Consider the following 18,633-nt stretch of genomic DNA (forward strand, 5'->3'; position numbering starts at 1 on the left):
GCCCTATCGCCACCATGAGCAAGGTTGTTCTCATTAAATCGATAGGTGCCTTTCCGGGGAAGTACCAATGTTTCTATGTGCCTTTAACAGAGGGCCAGTATATGCAATCATATAAACATGAAGTAGACAAGTTGCCTCAATCAAACAAATACATACAGTCGAATCTCGTTAGTACAAACTCTGTTAATACAAAATTCTGGATAAAACAAACATAAAGCCTTGGTCCCGACTGTGCATTTATGTGCACAATGAATGGGACTGATGTTCCTCTTAATACAAAATTCTGATATAACAAACAATTTGGCTAGTTTGTTATAACGGCACTTGACTGTAGTAGTGCCCTTTCTATTGAATCCCTACTAGTACACCTATATGTAGATACTGTTGGAACTAATAAAGCGTACAATTGTGGAACTATATAATGGCAAGTTCTGGGTTTCCCACAATGTACAAAGTAAGATACAGTCCTACGTCACTTCTAACAGTGAGGGAATAATTTCAGATACTGGTCTAAACAGGAAGACTGCAAACGCACAAACAAGCCCTATTCACACTACAAGTATCTCCCAGGGAATCCCGGGGACTTTTGGTCGGTCTGTTCACACTACCAACGAAACTCCCGGGAAATAGCTTTTCCCCGGGAAATAATTAACCCTGCTCGGGAGTAGGGTTGAGGGAGAAAATTCCGGAGTTGTGTGAAAGAAAGCGGGATTTAACTGACCCCACCCTGTTTGTGTGATTTGTAAGGACCTACAGAGACTCGGACACATCACAATGATGATGAGGTCTCTCCTTCTGGCAGCAAGGAGTTGTGCTCCTGTACGCTACCACTTTCCGGCCCTCGCTCCCCGTTGACGGCTTGCTGACCTGTGGATGACCCTTGACCTTGTTCGGTTGACCTTTCCCCACCGGCAGCCCCTTCCGGCGACCCATCCAACAGTGGGGATCTTGTCGTTTCTTGCATCTCCGTGACAGTCGGGGGCATGTCTAAGGATCTGTGCCGTCCCCGCGCGGAGGAAGACTGCAGGACGTGGATGTACGGCGGCGGGTCAGTCTGGGCTATGACGATGCTTTCATACGACGGCGGAGGTTGCTCTGAGCAAGCATGAGTGGGCCCTGGGTGGGAGTGGTGCCTGCGGAGTTTACGTCGATGGTTGCGGACCACCACGTTATAAGGAGGTGGTTCGTCAGTGTACATGCTTCCTGTACTCATGCGAGACAGACTCCTGCTCACTGTGGAGGGATAGTCTGATGAAACTGCGAGAAAAAGTCCAACAACACCACAATTATTGTTTAACCCTCCTACTGATAGAACTGTCACAAACCATCAACAAATCTATCCACTTCCTCTTCCATAGCGTGTATGTACAGGCTGGTCACCAATTGACAGAACCCCCATAGATTAAACCACATACCGTAATTTTTGGAATATAAGCCGCGGCTTATACGTTGAATTTGCCCATGAAAATGTTTACTGCGGCTTATACACAGGGCGGCTTATACGCCGAGACTTGAAGAATAAAAATGACATTTACATGTGTATTTAATGTACTGGTACAAGAAGAGATGTGTTGCTGAAATAATTATCAATTAAGAAAGTCATTAACAAACCGAAAGCACGTCCCACAAAAAGATACCAAGCTGTAAAAAGTACGGCTAGTGAAAGCAGTCCCTTTGGACATCGACAACCGGCCGTACGTGATGCTTCCCATGCTGCATGCATGCTGCATGGATTCCCCATGGACCACACCATTTGTGGTAATAAAGGGGTGCACTTTCTTGGGAACAATAATTACCAATATTTCCCCAGTTTAAAAAAAGGAAAAAGACAACTAATACATTTTATGGAGTTTGAAACATATCTTTATTTGATAATCAGTTGTTCAACGTCACAATATAATTTTTTTTCTTGAAATGTATTCAAGAAACGATGTAAAACTCAGAACAGGGGTGAAACCACCCCTACGAAATTAATGGATTCGTCCATAAAAATCTCGGCATCGTGACTTCGTGTTGACTGTTTTCGAAGAAAGTTACGATCCAAACTTGAAGTTTTGACGTTACTACTCGTTAGTAATCACAACAATTTGATAAGTTTTGCTGTAAAAACGGACTTGTTTATCCTTTAGGACAAAACAACTCCGCGTCTGTTGCCACAAAGCAGGATTTGTAGCGCTCCAGTCAGACAACACATGGTGGGTTGCATACTCTCTCAAGTGCTGGGGGAAAATAATGTCATTTGCCGGCACAGGCTCACTGACGAGCCAGCCGGCAGCAATTCCCGTTTTTTATTTCTCATCATCAATTTCCATATTTGCTTGTAAGAGTAATCGACTGTAAATGATTTGACATAACATTTGTGGCCCTTTTATAGCTTTCGTAGTGCAAATGGAACTGGTTCAGAGCATTTTGACTAGAATTTAGAGGGCTTACAAAATTGAACCGCTGCGGTTGGTGCGGCTTATACGCCGATGCGGCTTATACGCCGACTTCAAATCTTAATTTGCAGATTTTTGCGTGCTGCGGCTTATACGCCGCGCGGCTTATATTCCGAAAATTACGGTAACTGTCAATTGAGTTCTGCAATTCATTTCACAAAACACGTCGTTCAAGTGCAATGCGTCGTAGGTGTATTTATAGCACAACACGGTTACTGTTAATTGTGTTTATTCAACCTACAGTACTGTCATCTGATACTCGGCAAAGAGTTGTCCGATCTCCTCTCTTTGAAATTTCACCTGCAATATTTCAGACGCATTCATATTTACTTCATAAATGGTCCGTGCTTCGATGCATTTGCCATTTACAACTTCACACACACTGTCTCGGTATTTTATGGTCTTGTTTATGTAATTTTTATGACATAAAACTGAGGAAAAAGGAAGCTTCTTGTTTTGCGATACCACTAGACCGGTCATTGCTTGTGACGTGTTTTAAGCCGTTATACGACGCAAGTTTTATGCGTCGCAACTCGTGTTGCAACGCGTTGCATGGCTTCGTTACATTGGGTGCAGGTATGTAAAAATCATGAAATACTTTTTTTTAGGGAAAAAAATTGGCATCTTTCCTTTTCACGAATACAAAACTCAAAACTTAAAAAGGTCTACAGGGTGAGTAAAAAAAAATCAAAACCCAAATGTCTGGACCATTGTTTTAGTGAAGTTCTGCATGTAGCACTTTCAAAATCTAGGATATGAAAGCCCGATTCATATGCTTTTTATTAGTACAAGAATCATTCAAATCACTCATGTACTTTTCAAGTTACGGAATTATAAACACAACCACTGTTTTATTAAAGTTCTGTCCAAAAAAGTGTGCGTTCTTTCAGCAAAATGAAAACAATTCACACACTTCCCTTTGTGATTTGTTTTCGTTTTGCTGAACAAACACTTACCTTCTTGTGATCCGTTGGCAGAACTTCAAAACGCTGGTTGTGTTTATAATTCCGTATTAACTCGAAAAGTACATGAGTGATTTGAACGATTCTTGTACTAAAAGAAAGCTTATGAATTGGACTTTCATATCCTACATTTTAAAAGTGCTACATGCATAACTTCACTAAAACAAAGAGTCCCGACATTCGGGTTCATCTTTTTTTGACTCGCCCTGTATTCCTCAGTATTCAATTTTTTGACATATTGACAAATGCAAACTTTTAACTTGTCAACGGAATGTCCGACTGAAATGCAAGGGACAGTAATGTAAAGAGAATTTTGCTAATACCACACACCCTCATTTCAACCTTGGCCCAGTCCTGTCTCATTTTGCCAGAATGCCTCAAATATATCACCTACCTGAGCTGCTTTCTCGGTATCTCTGACTGAAGACCTCTGGGTAGCGTCTGGTGTAGAGTGGGTTGCGACATTGTCTCATTCTGCAGCAGACCCAGACGGTGAGTAGCAGCAGAGCCACTGGTATGACTGTTATCAAGGTGTAGGTCAGACTGCTGTGAAAGCCATCATCCTCATAGGTTTCTGTGTGCGAAGAAAAGAAACGCAGCAATGTTTGGTTACTTTCTACATCCTCTCTTAGGGGAACAGGATTGATTTTTGGACTGTCTGTGACTTGTCTTGTGTAGAATGCCATGGTCCAGTGGTTACCGTGTTTGACTCATGTACGATGGTACGTGGGTTCAAACCCTGCCGGGAACATGGTGTTTGTGCCCTTGGGCAAGACACTTAACTACAATTGCCTCTCTCCACCCAGGAGTATGAATGAGTACCTGTGAGTGTAGAGGTTGAATGTGCGCTGATATCAGCTGCCATGTGGTCTTGTGGCCATTGAGTGGTCAACCACTAATAGAAGGATGGGGGTGTGGGGCGACTCATCCTGGGATCGATTTCACCAAAAAATTATGAACAAAAAAAAAAAAACCATGAAACAGCCATCAAATTAGTAGTTTTGATGCGTCTTGCTTAAGATTCTTTTGGTGAAATCAGTCTTACGACGCGTCTTAGCTCAAAAATGAGTAGCAAGATAAGAGGAGTTTGGTGAAATCGGCACCTGGGATCCTCAGGTCCTGGGCTACTTACCCACTAGCTTCTTTTCACAGTATGTGCCAATGTAATCGTCTGGACATCTACATTGGTACCTATCATGGGTACCCACACAACTGCCTCCATTCTGACAGTAGTACTGCGGACAACCTGGCATCAACAACAAAATGCATACAGGGTCACTGGAATGTACAACAGAAAAAGTACTGGTACTTCTAAATTATGTCTCACTAATAAAACCAAAGACAGGATGAAAGATGGTTGCACTGGCAAGCTTTGACAACTTCCATGAATTCTTTAACCCTCCTATGCAAACATCCATTCTTTGAAAAATTGTCCTTTCAGTCAAAATCAAGCGAAGCAAAAGAAATCAAACAGGATAGAAAACACAGCAAAAGTTCACCGCACATGGTGAGCTAGATGCTGAGCAAACAGCCTTGAGAGACTTTTTGCTCAGCACATAGCTCTCGGGTGCGGCGGTTTTAGTGCACCAAAGTGCCTCACTCAACCTGCTTCTTTTGTTCGCAGTAACCTGGATGGACTGGGCTGAAGTTGACCCCATGCTGGAGGAGACTATTCATGAATGCATTGTTTGTATACATGGACATCCAACCTCCCAAAAAACCTCCTGTATATTTCTGCATTCTCCCCTAACAGGGGCAGGACAAAAAAGGACTTCCAATTAATACAATGAGCCAAATGCAAGAAGCACTGTCATTAAAGCACCGAGCTATTTACCTGAGTTATCTTGTTGGCACCGTAGTCCTGAATAGGGTCGTTGGCAGTGGCAGTATCTTGTGGCCACTGAGTGGCCAAGGCATGTGCCACCATACATGCAGTAATCCTGAGGGCACACTGCAGCACAGGAAAATTAAGAAGAGAGAGTTATGCTATCGGGTTTGTTTTTCGTACAAATATTTCCACCATCATTACTGTAAGACTTAAAATTTACATTAAGCACAGCCAGAAATTAATTGGCTTCCAAAAAGTGGTGGGATAAGTCACGGATTTCAAAATCCGGTAATCCTAAAATAATTTCGAAACCCAATAACGGTTATCAAATATCACTGGAGGCTCCCATTCAGCTCAAAGTCATGCCAACAAAAAGTTACGAAAGAGGTCCACATGCAATGAACTCCATGATGATTGGGTATAGTTTGCGAGATTCATTGACCACTGGACCTTCACAAAACACTCCAGAGCTGTAAATGGGTGGGAACTCTCTCATGAGTTGAATGGGCAGACTTTTCATGAACCAAAAAGACCATTAGCAAGTGCACGCGGTTACTACTAGAGACAATGAAGCAAATTGGGGGATGTCTCAGTTGTTTCTTCAGCCTGTGTCACAAGAAACAGAAGCCATTGTTTTTTTAAGGTTAGTTTCGAATATCTGGTTTCCAAAATCCAGACCGAAAAGTGGAATTCAAACCGAATTTTAAACAAGTGTGAGCGCACAATAAGCTCTGGCGAAAAATGCAACGCCGATGGCACATATGAAACACCAGGCATTCGGTCAATTTTCAAAACAAACAGACCATCCTACTGATCGACCTACCGACCGACCCCCAAGTGACATGAAGAAGCTCCTGCCAAAGCTTAAAAATCGCACCCCGCCCACCTTTTGGGGAAATTTCCTCCTTCTGGATACCATCCAACCACTATACAAAATGGCGTCCACCTTTTTCGAGGAAGACGTTGCACAGCGCAAGTGAAAGTCTTGCATGAATACAATCAAAATGATGGCACATATGGAACACCATACTTTTGGTCAATTTTCGGGGACCAACGGACAGACAGACCGACCACCAAGTGGCATGTAGAAGCTCCTGCCAGAGCTAACAAATCTGGATTTTAATCCCGACACTACTTCCAAATAATTCTTAACCTAGAGATGCAGCCGAAGCTGGAGTTGAAGCCGTGGCTAGGAAAAACCCAACACAACGCTGTAGCCTTCTTTCAACCTACCTTCCTCATCCAGGCACCTGTCCCCCGTGTAGTGTGGCTTGCATGTACAGCGTGGATAGCCAGCTGTTACCTGATGACACTCCCCACCGTTAGCACACCAATTATCTGGGCACAACCCTGCAATCATTGGTAGAGAGTGAAAAAGCTTACTTTACATATGGATTGTTGAGCAAAAGGCATAAAATGATGATACTCTTCAGCAATAGTTACTGAAGTCTTTGCAATCACATTCTTTCGTAAAAAAAAAAATTTGACGACCAGCCGCAAGAACATGAGTATCTGTAATACTAAAGCACGGTTTACAGTCGGTCGTGCCATGGTTGCTCGACTGAAAACTGACGCACGATCATTTCAAACGCAGTTGATAGTCGTCGCTGAAGCCGCAGCGACTAGTCACTGAAGGACGCTTCAGATTCAGTCATCAGCCCACCAAATAACAACATACCTGGAAGTTGCCTAACAAAACGTTTCTCGTCCCCACCGCCTTAACTTAAGGATGAACGGACATTTTGTTTGATAATCTCAGTGTCATATTATTTGCATATATTCATTATTCCGTATGGAGCAAGCAAGAATATACAGCATTCACTAAGCTAAAACTTCATCAGGTTAGTTGTCTTTAGATTTTGAGCACTTTTGTTGCTTTGAACGAAACAAATGCACAAATGGCATGTGATGTACTCTACCTTTATAATAAGATACAAAGGGGTCTGTGCACATGTAGAACAAACGAAATTGTGCACAAGTTGTTTCATACACATGTGAAGCAGTGCGTACGCACATTACGTCCCTCGCACGCAGCTCTGTCGATGTTTATCAAGCATCATCTGCTGTTTATTAACAGAATCCATCGGCCCAGCACGAGGCTCTTACTTACCCAGACATGGTTTCTCATCAGAGTTGTCTCCACAATGGTCCACACCGTCACACTCAAAGTAGCTGGAGATGCAACGGTTATTGGCGCATAAGAAGTCCGAGCACATGTCACTGTTATCTGCTATATAGTCAAAGGAAGAGACAAGATCAGGTGAAACGGCAATTCCTTGATGAGTTTGGAGCATGTCAGAGAATTCATGTACTTTGAATTAGCACCTAAAAAAGAACCGGACTATATATATTTGCTCTGATTTTCCACAATCTTTATGCATTTCCCTTTAAATATAGTCTCCTGTGGGAACTTGAATTGGGCCCTGCTTCTGGCCAAGACTTAAAAGTTGGGTTCCCCATGCTATTTATATATTTTAACTTGTACAAAAGATGGGCGGACAAATTGTAACGTGAGTTACCGTAACCTGAGTTACCAAAAGATAACCCTCTGGGGATTTCATGATTGAAATGGAAGCATATGACATGTATGACTATACACACCAATGCTGTCAAAGCCCTCTGCCTAACAAAAATACGTGTCCGAAACCTGGGCTGCGTTGCAGTTGCACATATACAATTGTACATGAATACACTTCATACCCAATTTCCGGACACCAACTCCTGTTTTAATTTTAATCCAAAGGAAATTTTACAATGAAAATTATGGTCAGTGTTTTCATAAATCAAACAGCCTGAACTACAGTTAGCATAGTGGAGTCAAAAAAAAAGTTTAATTCTTACTTGAGAAAGTCGAGGAAGAAGTCTGAAAGACAAGGGCACCGTTCATGACACCACTTCAATCATGTCCATGATTCAGCCACACAACTCCACTACTCCACTACCCATTTGTATTTGAATCGTACGTGGGAAGAAATTGGGCATTATCGTCTTTTTCTTCCAACAAATGCCAGTGAAATGTATCACTAATGCTATCTTTCCCATCATCAAGATAATCTTCAGGATTTTAGAGCACTGCATTTTTTACAACTAAATCTGAAACATCCGAAAATCGCACATGTTCAATTCTATAATATTGCCTATAAGAATGCAATAATTGTTATATTTACCAGCGTCCAAATAGAATGTAAAGACTCCAGCTACTGTGATATTCTGGCCCAGTAGTTGGCCGGTGTGACAGCGTACATATAGCCCATTGCTGGTGGATGTGAGCTGTATGGCAGGGAAGTGGTAGCTACGATGGAGGGAGGCAACCTTGGCAGATGAGGACGTGATGCCGTCATGGATGTCTAGAGTGATGTCTACGTTCTCTGAGGTTAAAAGAAAAGAACAGAATGGTAGTTATGTAATACGCCCAATTTACAGGGTGAATAAAAAAAATGGGAAACCCAACTGGTGCCTCTATTTTTAAAAGAAGTTCTGTACGTAGCGCTTTCCAGATCTTAGATATGAAAACCCAATTAATAAGCTTTCTTTTGATGAAAGAATCATTCAAATTGCTCCTGTACTTTTCCAGTTATAGAATTTTGAACACAAAAACTGTTTTATAACCTTGTCCACAGACCACAAAAAAGGTAAGTGATGTTTCAGAAAAATGAAAAGTATTCACATACATGTATCTAAAAACACATCAGAACACTCTCATTACCATGATAACTGGCACTTACCATAACATTTATTTAAAAGCCTGCTGCTTCCAATGTTAAAATAACATGCTTTATAATGTCAAGAAGTTATAGTTTTGCCCTGCCTTCTACTTGGCTACCCGGAGACTTATGGGATTATTCTGATATCATTTTCAGGATACGACACGGTTCTATTTTAACTGAAGTACCTTTAATATCATCCGTGGACAAGGTTAAAAAAACACGGTGTTTGTATTCAAAATTTTACAACTGGAAAAGTACCTCCTTTGCATTATTGCATTTTTTATAACTCACCCTGTAGCTTGGGTCTTAGGATCAATCTTAGAAGGATCTAGGATCAATCTTAGAATGTCAACTTGTCTTTAAGTCCTAAGATGCATCGTAAGATAAGACAAGTTGTGTGAAACCAGTCCCTGGACACAGCATAGTTTTCACAGTAGAATTCCTCTTTAAATACATTACTGCGACATGATCTGACGTACTTGATATGTAGATGGGATCCAGAGATAAGTAGACATGTTTCTTCGTTGGAGCTACAAAGAGCCACAAGATGTCATGGGTGTCTGCCCGCCACAGAGTGGTAGAGAATTGGCTGATATGATCCTCAAAGAAGGTAATGGTGTCCACTGGAGAAAACAAATCAAACAACAAATTAAATCGTTAGCACTTGTTTTACACTGTAGTACATAGTATTAATAAAAACCTTGACGTGGGTGTGTATTAACATGTGATATAAAGACCGGCTTCAAGAACAAGCAAATAAATGGCCCCTGAACCAGCATTGATCCAGCATCATGTAAGCCGATGACTGGCCAAATACACAACAATCCTATTGTAGCTTGTAACACACATGTACGCACGCGTATGCGACACAGGTATCCAGTGAATAATTATTCAGTCTACTTCTCAAGTGACTAGTCATGTGAGATAGCTAACCAGTATAATTCACAAGTGACTAGACTCCCCATGTGAGATAGGTAACCAGTATAATTCACAAGTGACTAGTCATGTGAGATAGGTAACCAGTATAATTCACAAGTGACTAGTCATGTGAGATAGGTAACCAGTATAATTCACAAGTGACTAGTCATGTGAGATAGGTAACCAGTATAATTCACAAGTGACTAGTCATGTGAGATAGGTAACCAGTATAATTCACAAGTGACTAGTCATGTGAGATAGGTAACCAGTATAATTCACAAGTGACTAGTCATGTGAGATAGGTAACCAGTATAATTCACAAGTGACTAGTCATGTGAGATAGGTAACCAGTATAATTCACAAGTGACTAGTCATGTGAGATAGGTAACCAGTATAATTCACAAGTGACTAGTCATGTGAGATAGGTAACCAGTATAATTCACAAGTGACTAGTCATGTGAGATAGGTAACCAGTATAATTCACAAGTGACTAGTCATGTGAGATAGGTAACCAGTATAATTCACAAGTGACTAGTCATGTGAGATAGGTAACCAGTATAATTCACAAGTGACAGTCATTCAGTAAGTCAGTCAGTCGGTCGGTCAGTCGGGGAGTCAGTCGGGGAGGGGGGGAGGGAGTCAGTCAGTCAGTCAGTCAGGTACAATTGTAGTCTAGGGGCTAGATGTTGTTATGGTTTGATATGCAAAAATCCGCCGCCGCGATAACCCACCGCCACGAGACGGCGCTATCACAAAAACCAATATCGCCCACAGACTTGTCAGGATCAACGACTAGGGAATCTGCTGAAATCTCCCCCCGAAAAAATGGGGGAAACTAGTGCGCATGCGCGACTTCTGCAGGCAGTTACAGTCCATTTTCAGTCCTACACATACTACACATAACAAAAGAGCTGAGCAGTGAAGTTGCACAAAGGTCTTTTATTGCACTGGAAGAAATTTGACAGAGTGCTTCGGAACTACTATAATTTTTCTGAATTGCGCGCTGCATATATTAGGCCAAACAGGTGCGCGCATTACACAACCAATACGAGATTCCCAAGAGGTTGTTCAAACCATAACAACATCTAGCCTCTAGACTAGTACAATTGAGAACACTAGGCCATTACCTCTGGGCTTGATAACAGGTTCGTTAGCTGACAGGAAGCGATAGTGAGCTCGGAAGACTGGGAACTGATAGGAGATACTCTGCAAGTGCTTGAAGTCAATACGTAAGGAATTGCCTGAGGATACAATCGCCCTTGGCCTCTTATTTGAAGCGAAGCACTGGTCCAGCGTAGGAGTAGGGGACTGGCCATCGTAAACCTGAGTGTCAATCAAGTGAATCAAAGTAACTGAACAACATTTTTCTAAGAATTGCGTGAAATGGCTTGTGTATAAATTAGTTGTATACAGGCAGGGCAAATAGGATCATTTGCAATTATCCCAAAAGTAACTTATCAAATTATTATCCAAAACCTTACTTGGATTCAAGATCGTGCTGGTACTAAAAACCTGTGAAAAAACATGTCATTTAGAAGAAAATACAGAGAAATAAAGATACATAGTGTTTAATGATCAAAAGGTTGTGCATGCCTTTTTCACTGTTTTCTCAGTAAGTGTAATAGCCACCGAGCTGGAACTTTAATAGGTTAGGTGTTGAACATTCTTCATTGGATTTTGAGTGGTATTATTATTGAAAGTGATCAACCGTCCTGCTATTTAAGAGGTCACAAACGGTCAAAATCCATCCCCCCCCCCCCCATTTTGGTGGATTTGGGGGGACTTGGTCCTACAGGCCTGGTTTGACTAAATGATGGAGTATGATGCATAGAGGCCTAGAGGCCTGAAGCCAAACATGAGTTGGAAGCAGTGTGATTGATGGATTTGGGCGGATGTGGTCCAGGACTTAGTAAAAGACAGAAGTTAGGGTCAAAGCACGCCATATATGTATGTACACTCAAGTTAAAAGTAAAGTCTGTGCATGAGTGCATACAATTATGCTTCTACATGTATTAAACCATTGCTATGATGTCACACTATTGTTAAAAGTGTGGATTCGGAACTACGAATCTGTTACACTGGTCACAAAGTGTGGATTCGGAACGACAAATCTTAAGTAATGTGTGGATTCGGAATTACGAATCCACACTTTGAACATGTTGGACATTTGTTCTCCACAGTGAGCATTAATAGGACCGTCTGCATGAAAACTGTCCTTCCGAAAATAACAAATGCATCTTCAGTGTCAGATTCTCCACCGTGACTGCGGACTCAGAAAGAAATCGTAGATTTTGGCAAACTATCCTTGTTGGCGGAAGTAGCCTACACACAAAATGACTCAGTTGTACAGATGTGGCGATACACATGCTAAACACACAACAATGCTTGATTTATAAGAGCTTCGAAAATTCCCTTGAAAATTACCCTAATGGCACGACTCAACACGCACGAGATATGCAAGTCTTCATCCCCACTCGCTGGACTCTTTATGACAATACATGTACTCCTTTTGACGCAATGGTGCAAGTCAAAGAATACACGAGAAAGTGTGGATTCTTAAATTACGAATCCACACTTTCTCGTGTATTCTTCTTAACAGAGTCCCGCTTGTGAGCCCACTACCCCGCGCCCCGTGCGACAGTGCCACAAATGCTCATTAAACACATGCTAGCCGACTATCACATGTGTTCACCTTGTGATCGTCAACTGCGCATGCATATTCCCGCTGTGCGTGAATCCTCACATGTGTGCTTGTACATAGCAAAACTAGCGGCTGGCACGTGACGGCAAATTGACCAGTTAGAGTTTGGCCCTCGTTCATGAATATGCATGAGATATGGTAATAGGGATTTGGGTGGGGCCGGCCAACGACTACTGACCTCTATGCTGTTTCTACTGTAGATCCTCAAGCAAGAGAACGTGGTCCTGCTACCAAACATGAAGAAATCGTCAAAGATGAGCTGGATTTTGCCGGCGTCGTCCAGATTGGTGATGGTGTAACTGCAGATGTAAGGCACGATTGTATCGGTGTAGTTGGCCGGTGTAAAGGATGGGCCTGAGATACTCCTCAGCTGAATACTGGGCCAACCGGTGTACTGCTCTTGTGCACACTCTGCCAAAAAGAATACATTTATAATACAGGCATATTTTTATAAGAAAAACAACAGTGGTTTGAAACCGCCCTTCATATACAATACCTGAGACACTTTACCCCCATTCTTATTCGAGAGCCCGTAGCGTGCGTGGTTTAAACCACCGGTAAAACACTGGTCAGTAATATTTTAAAACACATGCGAGCACTCACATACTGCGCCCATGTGGTGTTGCACGCACCACCGGCTTGAGAGCCACTGATATGATCTCCTTATAAGGAGAGGTGTCTACACGCGCGCGCCGCATGCACCATAGACAATTTCCGGACATGGTGTAAAATGGTACAACAAAACTCGACGGAAGTTTTTCAACTTGTTGACTTACATAATTTTTAACCAAAAAGGTATGAATGGCGCTAATAGTGTGATAAAACAGTTCCAAACGTGATGTTCAAAGCTGGTTAGGAGCCTGGTCACCCACTTGCCGGAATTTTAAACACAACCACCGTTTTAAAGTTCTGTCCACGGATCACAAAAAGGTAAGTGTTCTTTCAGCAAAATGAAAACAAATCACATAGAAATGTGTGTGAATTGTTATTGTTTTGCTGAAAGAACGCACACCTTTTTTTGTGATCCATGGACAGAACTTTAAAACTGAATTCGGGGGCCAATTCAAAACATGACTCGGCAACTTTTGAATTGAAATCGAGATCCTAGAATATTGTTTTCTTGGAGTATACAGCATTCACTGAACTAAAAGTTCATCAGGTTAGTTGTTAAGCACCCGTCTTTAGATTCTGAGCTCTTTTGTTGCTTCAAACGAAAAAAAATGCACAAATGACAATTCGTACACTCTACCTTTCAATATACAAAATTTACTCAAAGAATTTCTTGTCTTCTTGTATACTTACGTGCAGGTCTGTCACAAGTCGGCCCTGTCCATTCTTGCTGGCAAAGACACTCAAAGTCACCTTCTCTGTTGATACACATCCCCATGTTCTTGCATGGAGTGCTGGTACATTCATCCACATCTGAAGAATTCAAAAAGTCATCCGGGGATCAAATGAAATTCCGACGAGACAAGGGGTGCTGTGGTCCAATGGTTGCGGTGTTCGACTTGTGTGCCGTGGTACATGGGTTCGAATCCTGACTGTGGGAACATGGTGTTTGTGCTCTTGAGCAAGGCACATTATTGCTTCGTCCTTCGGATGGAGTGCAAAGCCATAGGTCCCGTGTGTTGTGTAATGCACGTTAAAGAACCCAGTAACACTTATCGCTTAGAGAAGGGGTTTGCCCCGGTGTTTCTGGCAGTGGCTACAATATGTGCCACAGCACCTTGTAAACCCTTATAAGGTGCAACATAATGGGTCTCATATTTCTCATAAACTTTATTTACCTTTCTTTAATACTAGACAATTTCCAGCGCCTGGTTTTAGTGTCATTGTGGGTCATTTTTGACTCGCCCTCTACATGATTTGATATTAAAGAATAATGGATAGAATTGTACCTAATTCACAGTTTCTGCCTGTCCACTCTGGAGGGCACGTGCAACTGTAGCCTCTCAGCGCTTCAACACACTTACTGCCATGCAGGCAGGGGTAACTTGCACACAGCAAATCTGCATGGAAATGGTGAACAACAAGACATTTCATTACAAAATAGGAAATTAGTTGATAGCACGGCTATGATTACATGTCCTGCTGTCATGAGTGAGACATGACGTAAAGTACCATTTGCGGTGTTAGGGCTGCAAGTACTGTGTTATTTGGTTACCCTAACAATCCCCATCCAGCCAAACTCAACACCATGGTTTGTTGGAATCCGTTGGAGTGAGTACTGCACTAGTAAATAGATTATGCTTTACATAGGGTTAGGCACGCCACCAATCAGAGTCCAACATTTTTTGTGTACAGTTTACCATACGGTGTTGGAATTTGCAGGAGTGAGGAAAGGTTCCTAGTAAATAACTCAAGGGGGTTACGGTTAGTCAATCGAAGTGTCATTTATTTGGTTGCAATTATTGTCGATTATTTTGTGAAAATAAAGGCTTCTTTTGAGAAGGCGTAAGAAAACTGCCAAAAAGGTAGCCCTAGACAATATGGCGATAAAATATCACCACGAATACGATGTGATGTATTTGGTGAAAATTCAAATACTTATTTTTAAACCACTTTTTTTTTACTGGTATTTTTCCCCAAACGATACCCTTTTCGGCAGAATAATTTCACTGGGTATTTGGTACCAGCCCTATCTTTACCGTGAACCAGGTTTTTCTCACTGAATTGATAAGTTCGTTTTTCAGGTAATCCCCATTGTTCCTATGTGGCTTTAATTTTGACCTCAAGTTAAGCTGGCGAAATAACTTTGTTCTTTCAATTCTGCAGTACAGTTTGTTTAGTCATTTTGGTAAAACATCCACTTTGACAGTTTTCTTCCGAATTTTTCTGTTTGAAACAAGATACAACATTTTCTTGAATGGAAATGACATGTACAGCATATTTGAAACAGGAATTTGTGGCACTACATTTTTCCTTAACCTTCCAAGTTTTCTTCGTTCTACAATCCCTTCAAGTTCTGCACCCACACTTCAAATTCCTTTGAGGTAGTCTTCTGTGAAGTGTGTGGATAAGCTCAGGGCAGGCAGCCAGATTCGGTCACATTTCACTGCTCTCCACGGTGCTGGTTTTTGTGTGTGCAGTGACTCTCTGTGTGACACAGTTACTGTAACACTTCATATCCCTTCACCTGAAACTGAGCTGCAGGGTTTTACATATTGCTCTGAATATTTCTGTTTTCTGCACTCATGTATGGCTGGACCTTTCTTTGCTTAAACCCTCCCTCTCTTGCTGTCAAATCCAACACACCTATCCCAGCAGTCAAAATCAATCAAGTGACTGTTTTTACAAGTTAGCCTTCCCAGCCTACATAAAGCAGGATTGACTGGCTGTGACTGTTTTAATATGTAACTTGATACAGCTTTGCCTTGACAGTAGGTGATTGATAAGCCAGCTGTACCTACCAGTTACGTGGTTTTATCTGTTGATGGAATTTGACTAGTCACAGTACTTGCTAAAAATATGATCTGACTGTTGGTGACTAGCCCGAGTATAAAGGCAAGGCAGGGGAAGAAGATTTTTTTTTTTTACTGTCTGTGATGGTTCAGAAAGAACAAGGGTTAATGTATACCTTTATCCTCTGATATCACCCTCCTCAGCATGACAAGCAGGATGATAAGCAGATGGGCATCCATGGTAGTACCAAACCGTCTTACGGTAAGGGGGGAACTGTGGCCAAAAATCTGCCACTAAGTCATTCCTGCCTTTCCGAATGACACCGCACAGCTCAATCACTGCAGTGCGCAGATCTTAGAACTGAAGAAAAACAACCAAAAGAGAACATCCCATAAAGAATGATTTTTTTAAATAAATTTATCCCCAAATCTCAAAAACATGAAATTCAAAATAAAATGAAAGTTGTTACATGTAGATGCAGAGGCAGATGATGGGGTTCTTTTCTAACTTGTCCCCCTAACTTGGTACTTGGTACTAAACCCCATTTTCACATCTCTAACCCCTACAAATTAGTATGGTTGATAGTCTGGTTCCAAAAGCCAAACATTCAGATGCTATATTTTCAGGTCCGGGAACCAGACGGTAAACTGCCGTAACAATACCCACTGCGAATAGACCTACATGTACCGGTATGCGTTGCAGCCAACTTAAAGGGCATCTTTTGTTATTTCAATTCAGCCACAATTAATGCCCAAAAGGTTCACTCATGCAAATCCCAGCAAACAAAAAGGCATTTCCCTTTAAGTCTAAGGTGACTGTTTGCTCTGTATTAAGTCTCAGGCCTCAGGTCGACCCACGATTTGCTTGCGCCATGACGGAACCGACGCCATCAAGCAGAAAAGTAATGCTCAGGTCACAAACTTAGAAATTGTGTGATGGTCTGAAACACGTCGCAGAAGTTGAAATTGTTCTACTCTTGCAACTGCGCTGAAGCACACACCCGACGACTGTTTGTCGGCCAACTTCGGCTGCCGTTCTACCTCCGCCGTGATGCGAGTGAGGCCTCATATATAGTTAGTGCAGCAGTAGAGCATCAAACAGTCGTCGAGTGCGCGCTTCAGCGCCATGCCGCGCCGTGCCGTGCAGTTGGCAAGTTTGACTGGTGGTTCGCTGTGTGTGCATGGTAATCGACAGCGCATTGCATTTTGTTTGTGCACACATCTAGCTCCGGGCATCATCCTGACCGCACAGTTGTCGGTTATGCCTCTTTTTTTCACTGCAATTGTAGGCTGAATCTTCATCGTGGATCGTTTTTTTCTTCAAGGACCTGTGTAGTGGTTATGCCAGGCAAGGTTTGAGTGAGTTACGGGGACAATATGGCACATTTTCGAATTCATTTTTTGTACCTGCTAGTCCAAATGAAAACTTTCATCCAGCCCTAAAATGACAACCCAGTGATAAAATTTAGGGCTGAGGGAATAAACTCCAGCTAGTAGTAGGAGTAATATCATATCAATGAAGGTCATTCATTGCAAAAATAATGACAAGACATGAATCTGGAACTGAGAAACATTCTTAATTTGGAAAAATTCTGCCAACCGGACACCACTTACCTGCCGCCAAACATCCAAATTTTCACCTTACCTTGTGATTTCAACCAAGAGGAATCCAGGAAAGAGTGGACATGCGAAAAAAAATTGGTAAAAACGTGTTTTTGGAGCACATTTTGCATGCACATGTAGTGCAGATCTGAGTTGAAGCAGCCGGTCAAAACTGATTGAAGTGTCTGGAACAGCGGTACGTTATACGCATGACATCGATAACCATGACGTCGCATGAGACGTCGCATGAGCCGGCCAATGATAGTGCAATACGTCATTATGAATATTTATTTTCTCATGAATATTTAGTTTATTTCAATGGTACTTCAAATACGTCCAAAGATTGATCATTGCAACAGCGATCGTGCGCGGCCTAGCGGTTAAGAGACTCGTGTATCAATCAAGCGTCTGAGGTTCGAATCTCGATGAAGTGAGTGACTGATTGATAAATAGAAATTAAGGAAAGGAGGGGGTGAGAGTAGAGGAGGGAAAGTGGAGGGAATAACCATACATTGTAAAAGAGGTAACTTTTGGCGCTAGAAAATTAATTGAAAAAAGTGGTGTCCGGTTGGCAGAATTTTTCCATAAAAGTACACCCTTGACTCTAATTTGATCGAAACTAAACAGGGGCCAACAGTTGATTGCCCGGTTCCGCAAATTGCCATTGTATTGCTAAGCATGAAAATAAACATAAGAATAACCAAATCTTTTATTTAACGCAAATATAATGAATGTATACTTCTCTAAGATAATGTTCATAACAAAGTTGAAGAAAGTCATTGATAACTTACGTATATTTACTTGAAATTGTAGCCCATCTAGTGATGATCTATTTGTAAACACTCGGAGTTCTAATGTGATAATAATGTACCAACCGTATGCGTTATGAATATCTTAAACAGCGCCGCCAACGCCAACAAATCCGATAAAGTGGAGTACGAGCCTCACGTTTACGAATTCTTGGCTTTGTTTCTGTCTAGGTTCGGATTCCAATTAATGATGATTCGGGTCCCCTGCCTTAACAGACTCCACTGAAATATTGATCCATTTTCTGATATAGATACATCAAATTCGAT

At 41.8% G+C, this 18,633-nt stretch overlaps 1 protein-coding gene across 1 annotated transcript; it reads right to left on the bottom strand.

The window, feature by feature from the left end:
* Positions 1 to 333: 333 nt before the first annotated feature.
* LOC119726611 lies at positions 334 to 18,430 on the bottom strand. Its single transcript, XM_038198356.1, has 14 exons — positions 18,349 to 18,430; positions 16,132 to 16,316; positions 14,453 to 14,563; positions 13,857 to 13,976; positions 12,733 to 12,965; positions 10,981 to 11,176; positions 9,415 to 9,558; positions 8,396 to 8,596; positions 7,339 to 7,458; positions 6,462 to 6,578; positions 5,235 to 5,351; positions 4,533 to 4,646; positions 3,795 to 3,974; positions 334 to 1,257 (listed from the first exon to the last, which is right to left on the bottom strand). Exons 2-14 carry the CDS (start codon positions 16,193 to 16,195, stop codon positions 770 to 772), a joined length of 2,205 nt encoding a protein of 734 aa, XP_038054284.1. The 5' UTR covers positions 16,196 to 16,316; positions 18,349 to 18,430; the 3' UTR covers positions 334 to 769.
* Between the last annotated feature and the right edge of the window lie 203 nt (positions 18,431 to 18,633).

Source organism: Patiria miniata, unplaced genomic scaffold, assembly GCF_015706575.1.
Source record: "Patiria miniata isolate m_02_andy unplaced genomic scaffold, ASM1570657v1 HiC_scaffold_2, whole genome shotgun sequence".
In the NCBI taxonomy this organism is placed as follows: domain Eukaryota; kingdom Metazoa; phylum Echinodermata; class Asteroidea; order Valvatida; family Asterinidae; genus Patiria; species Patiria miniata.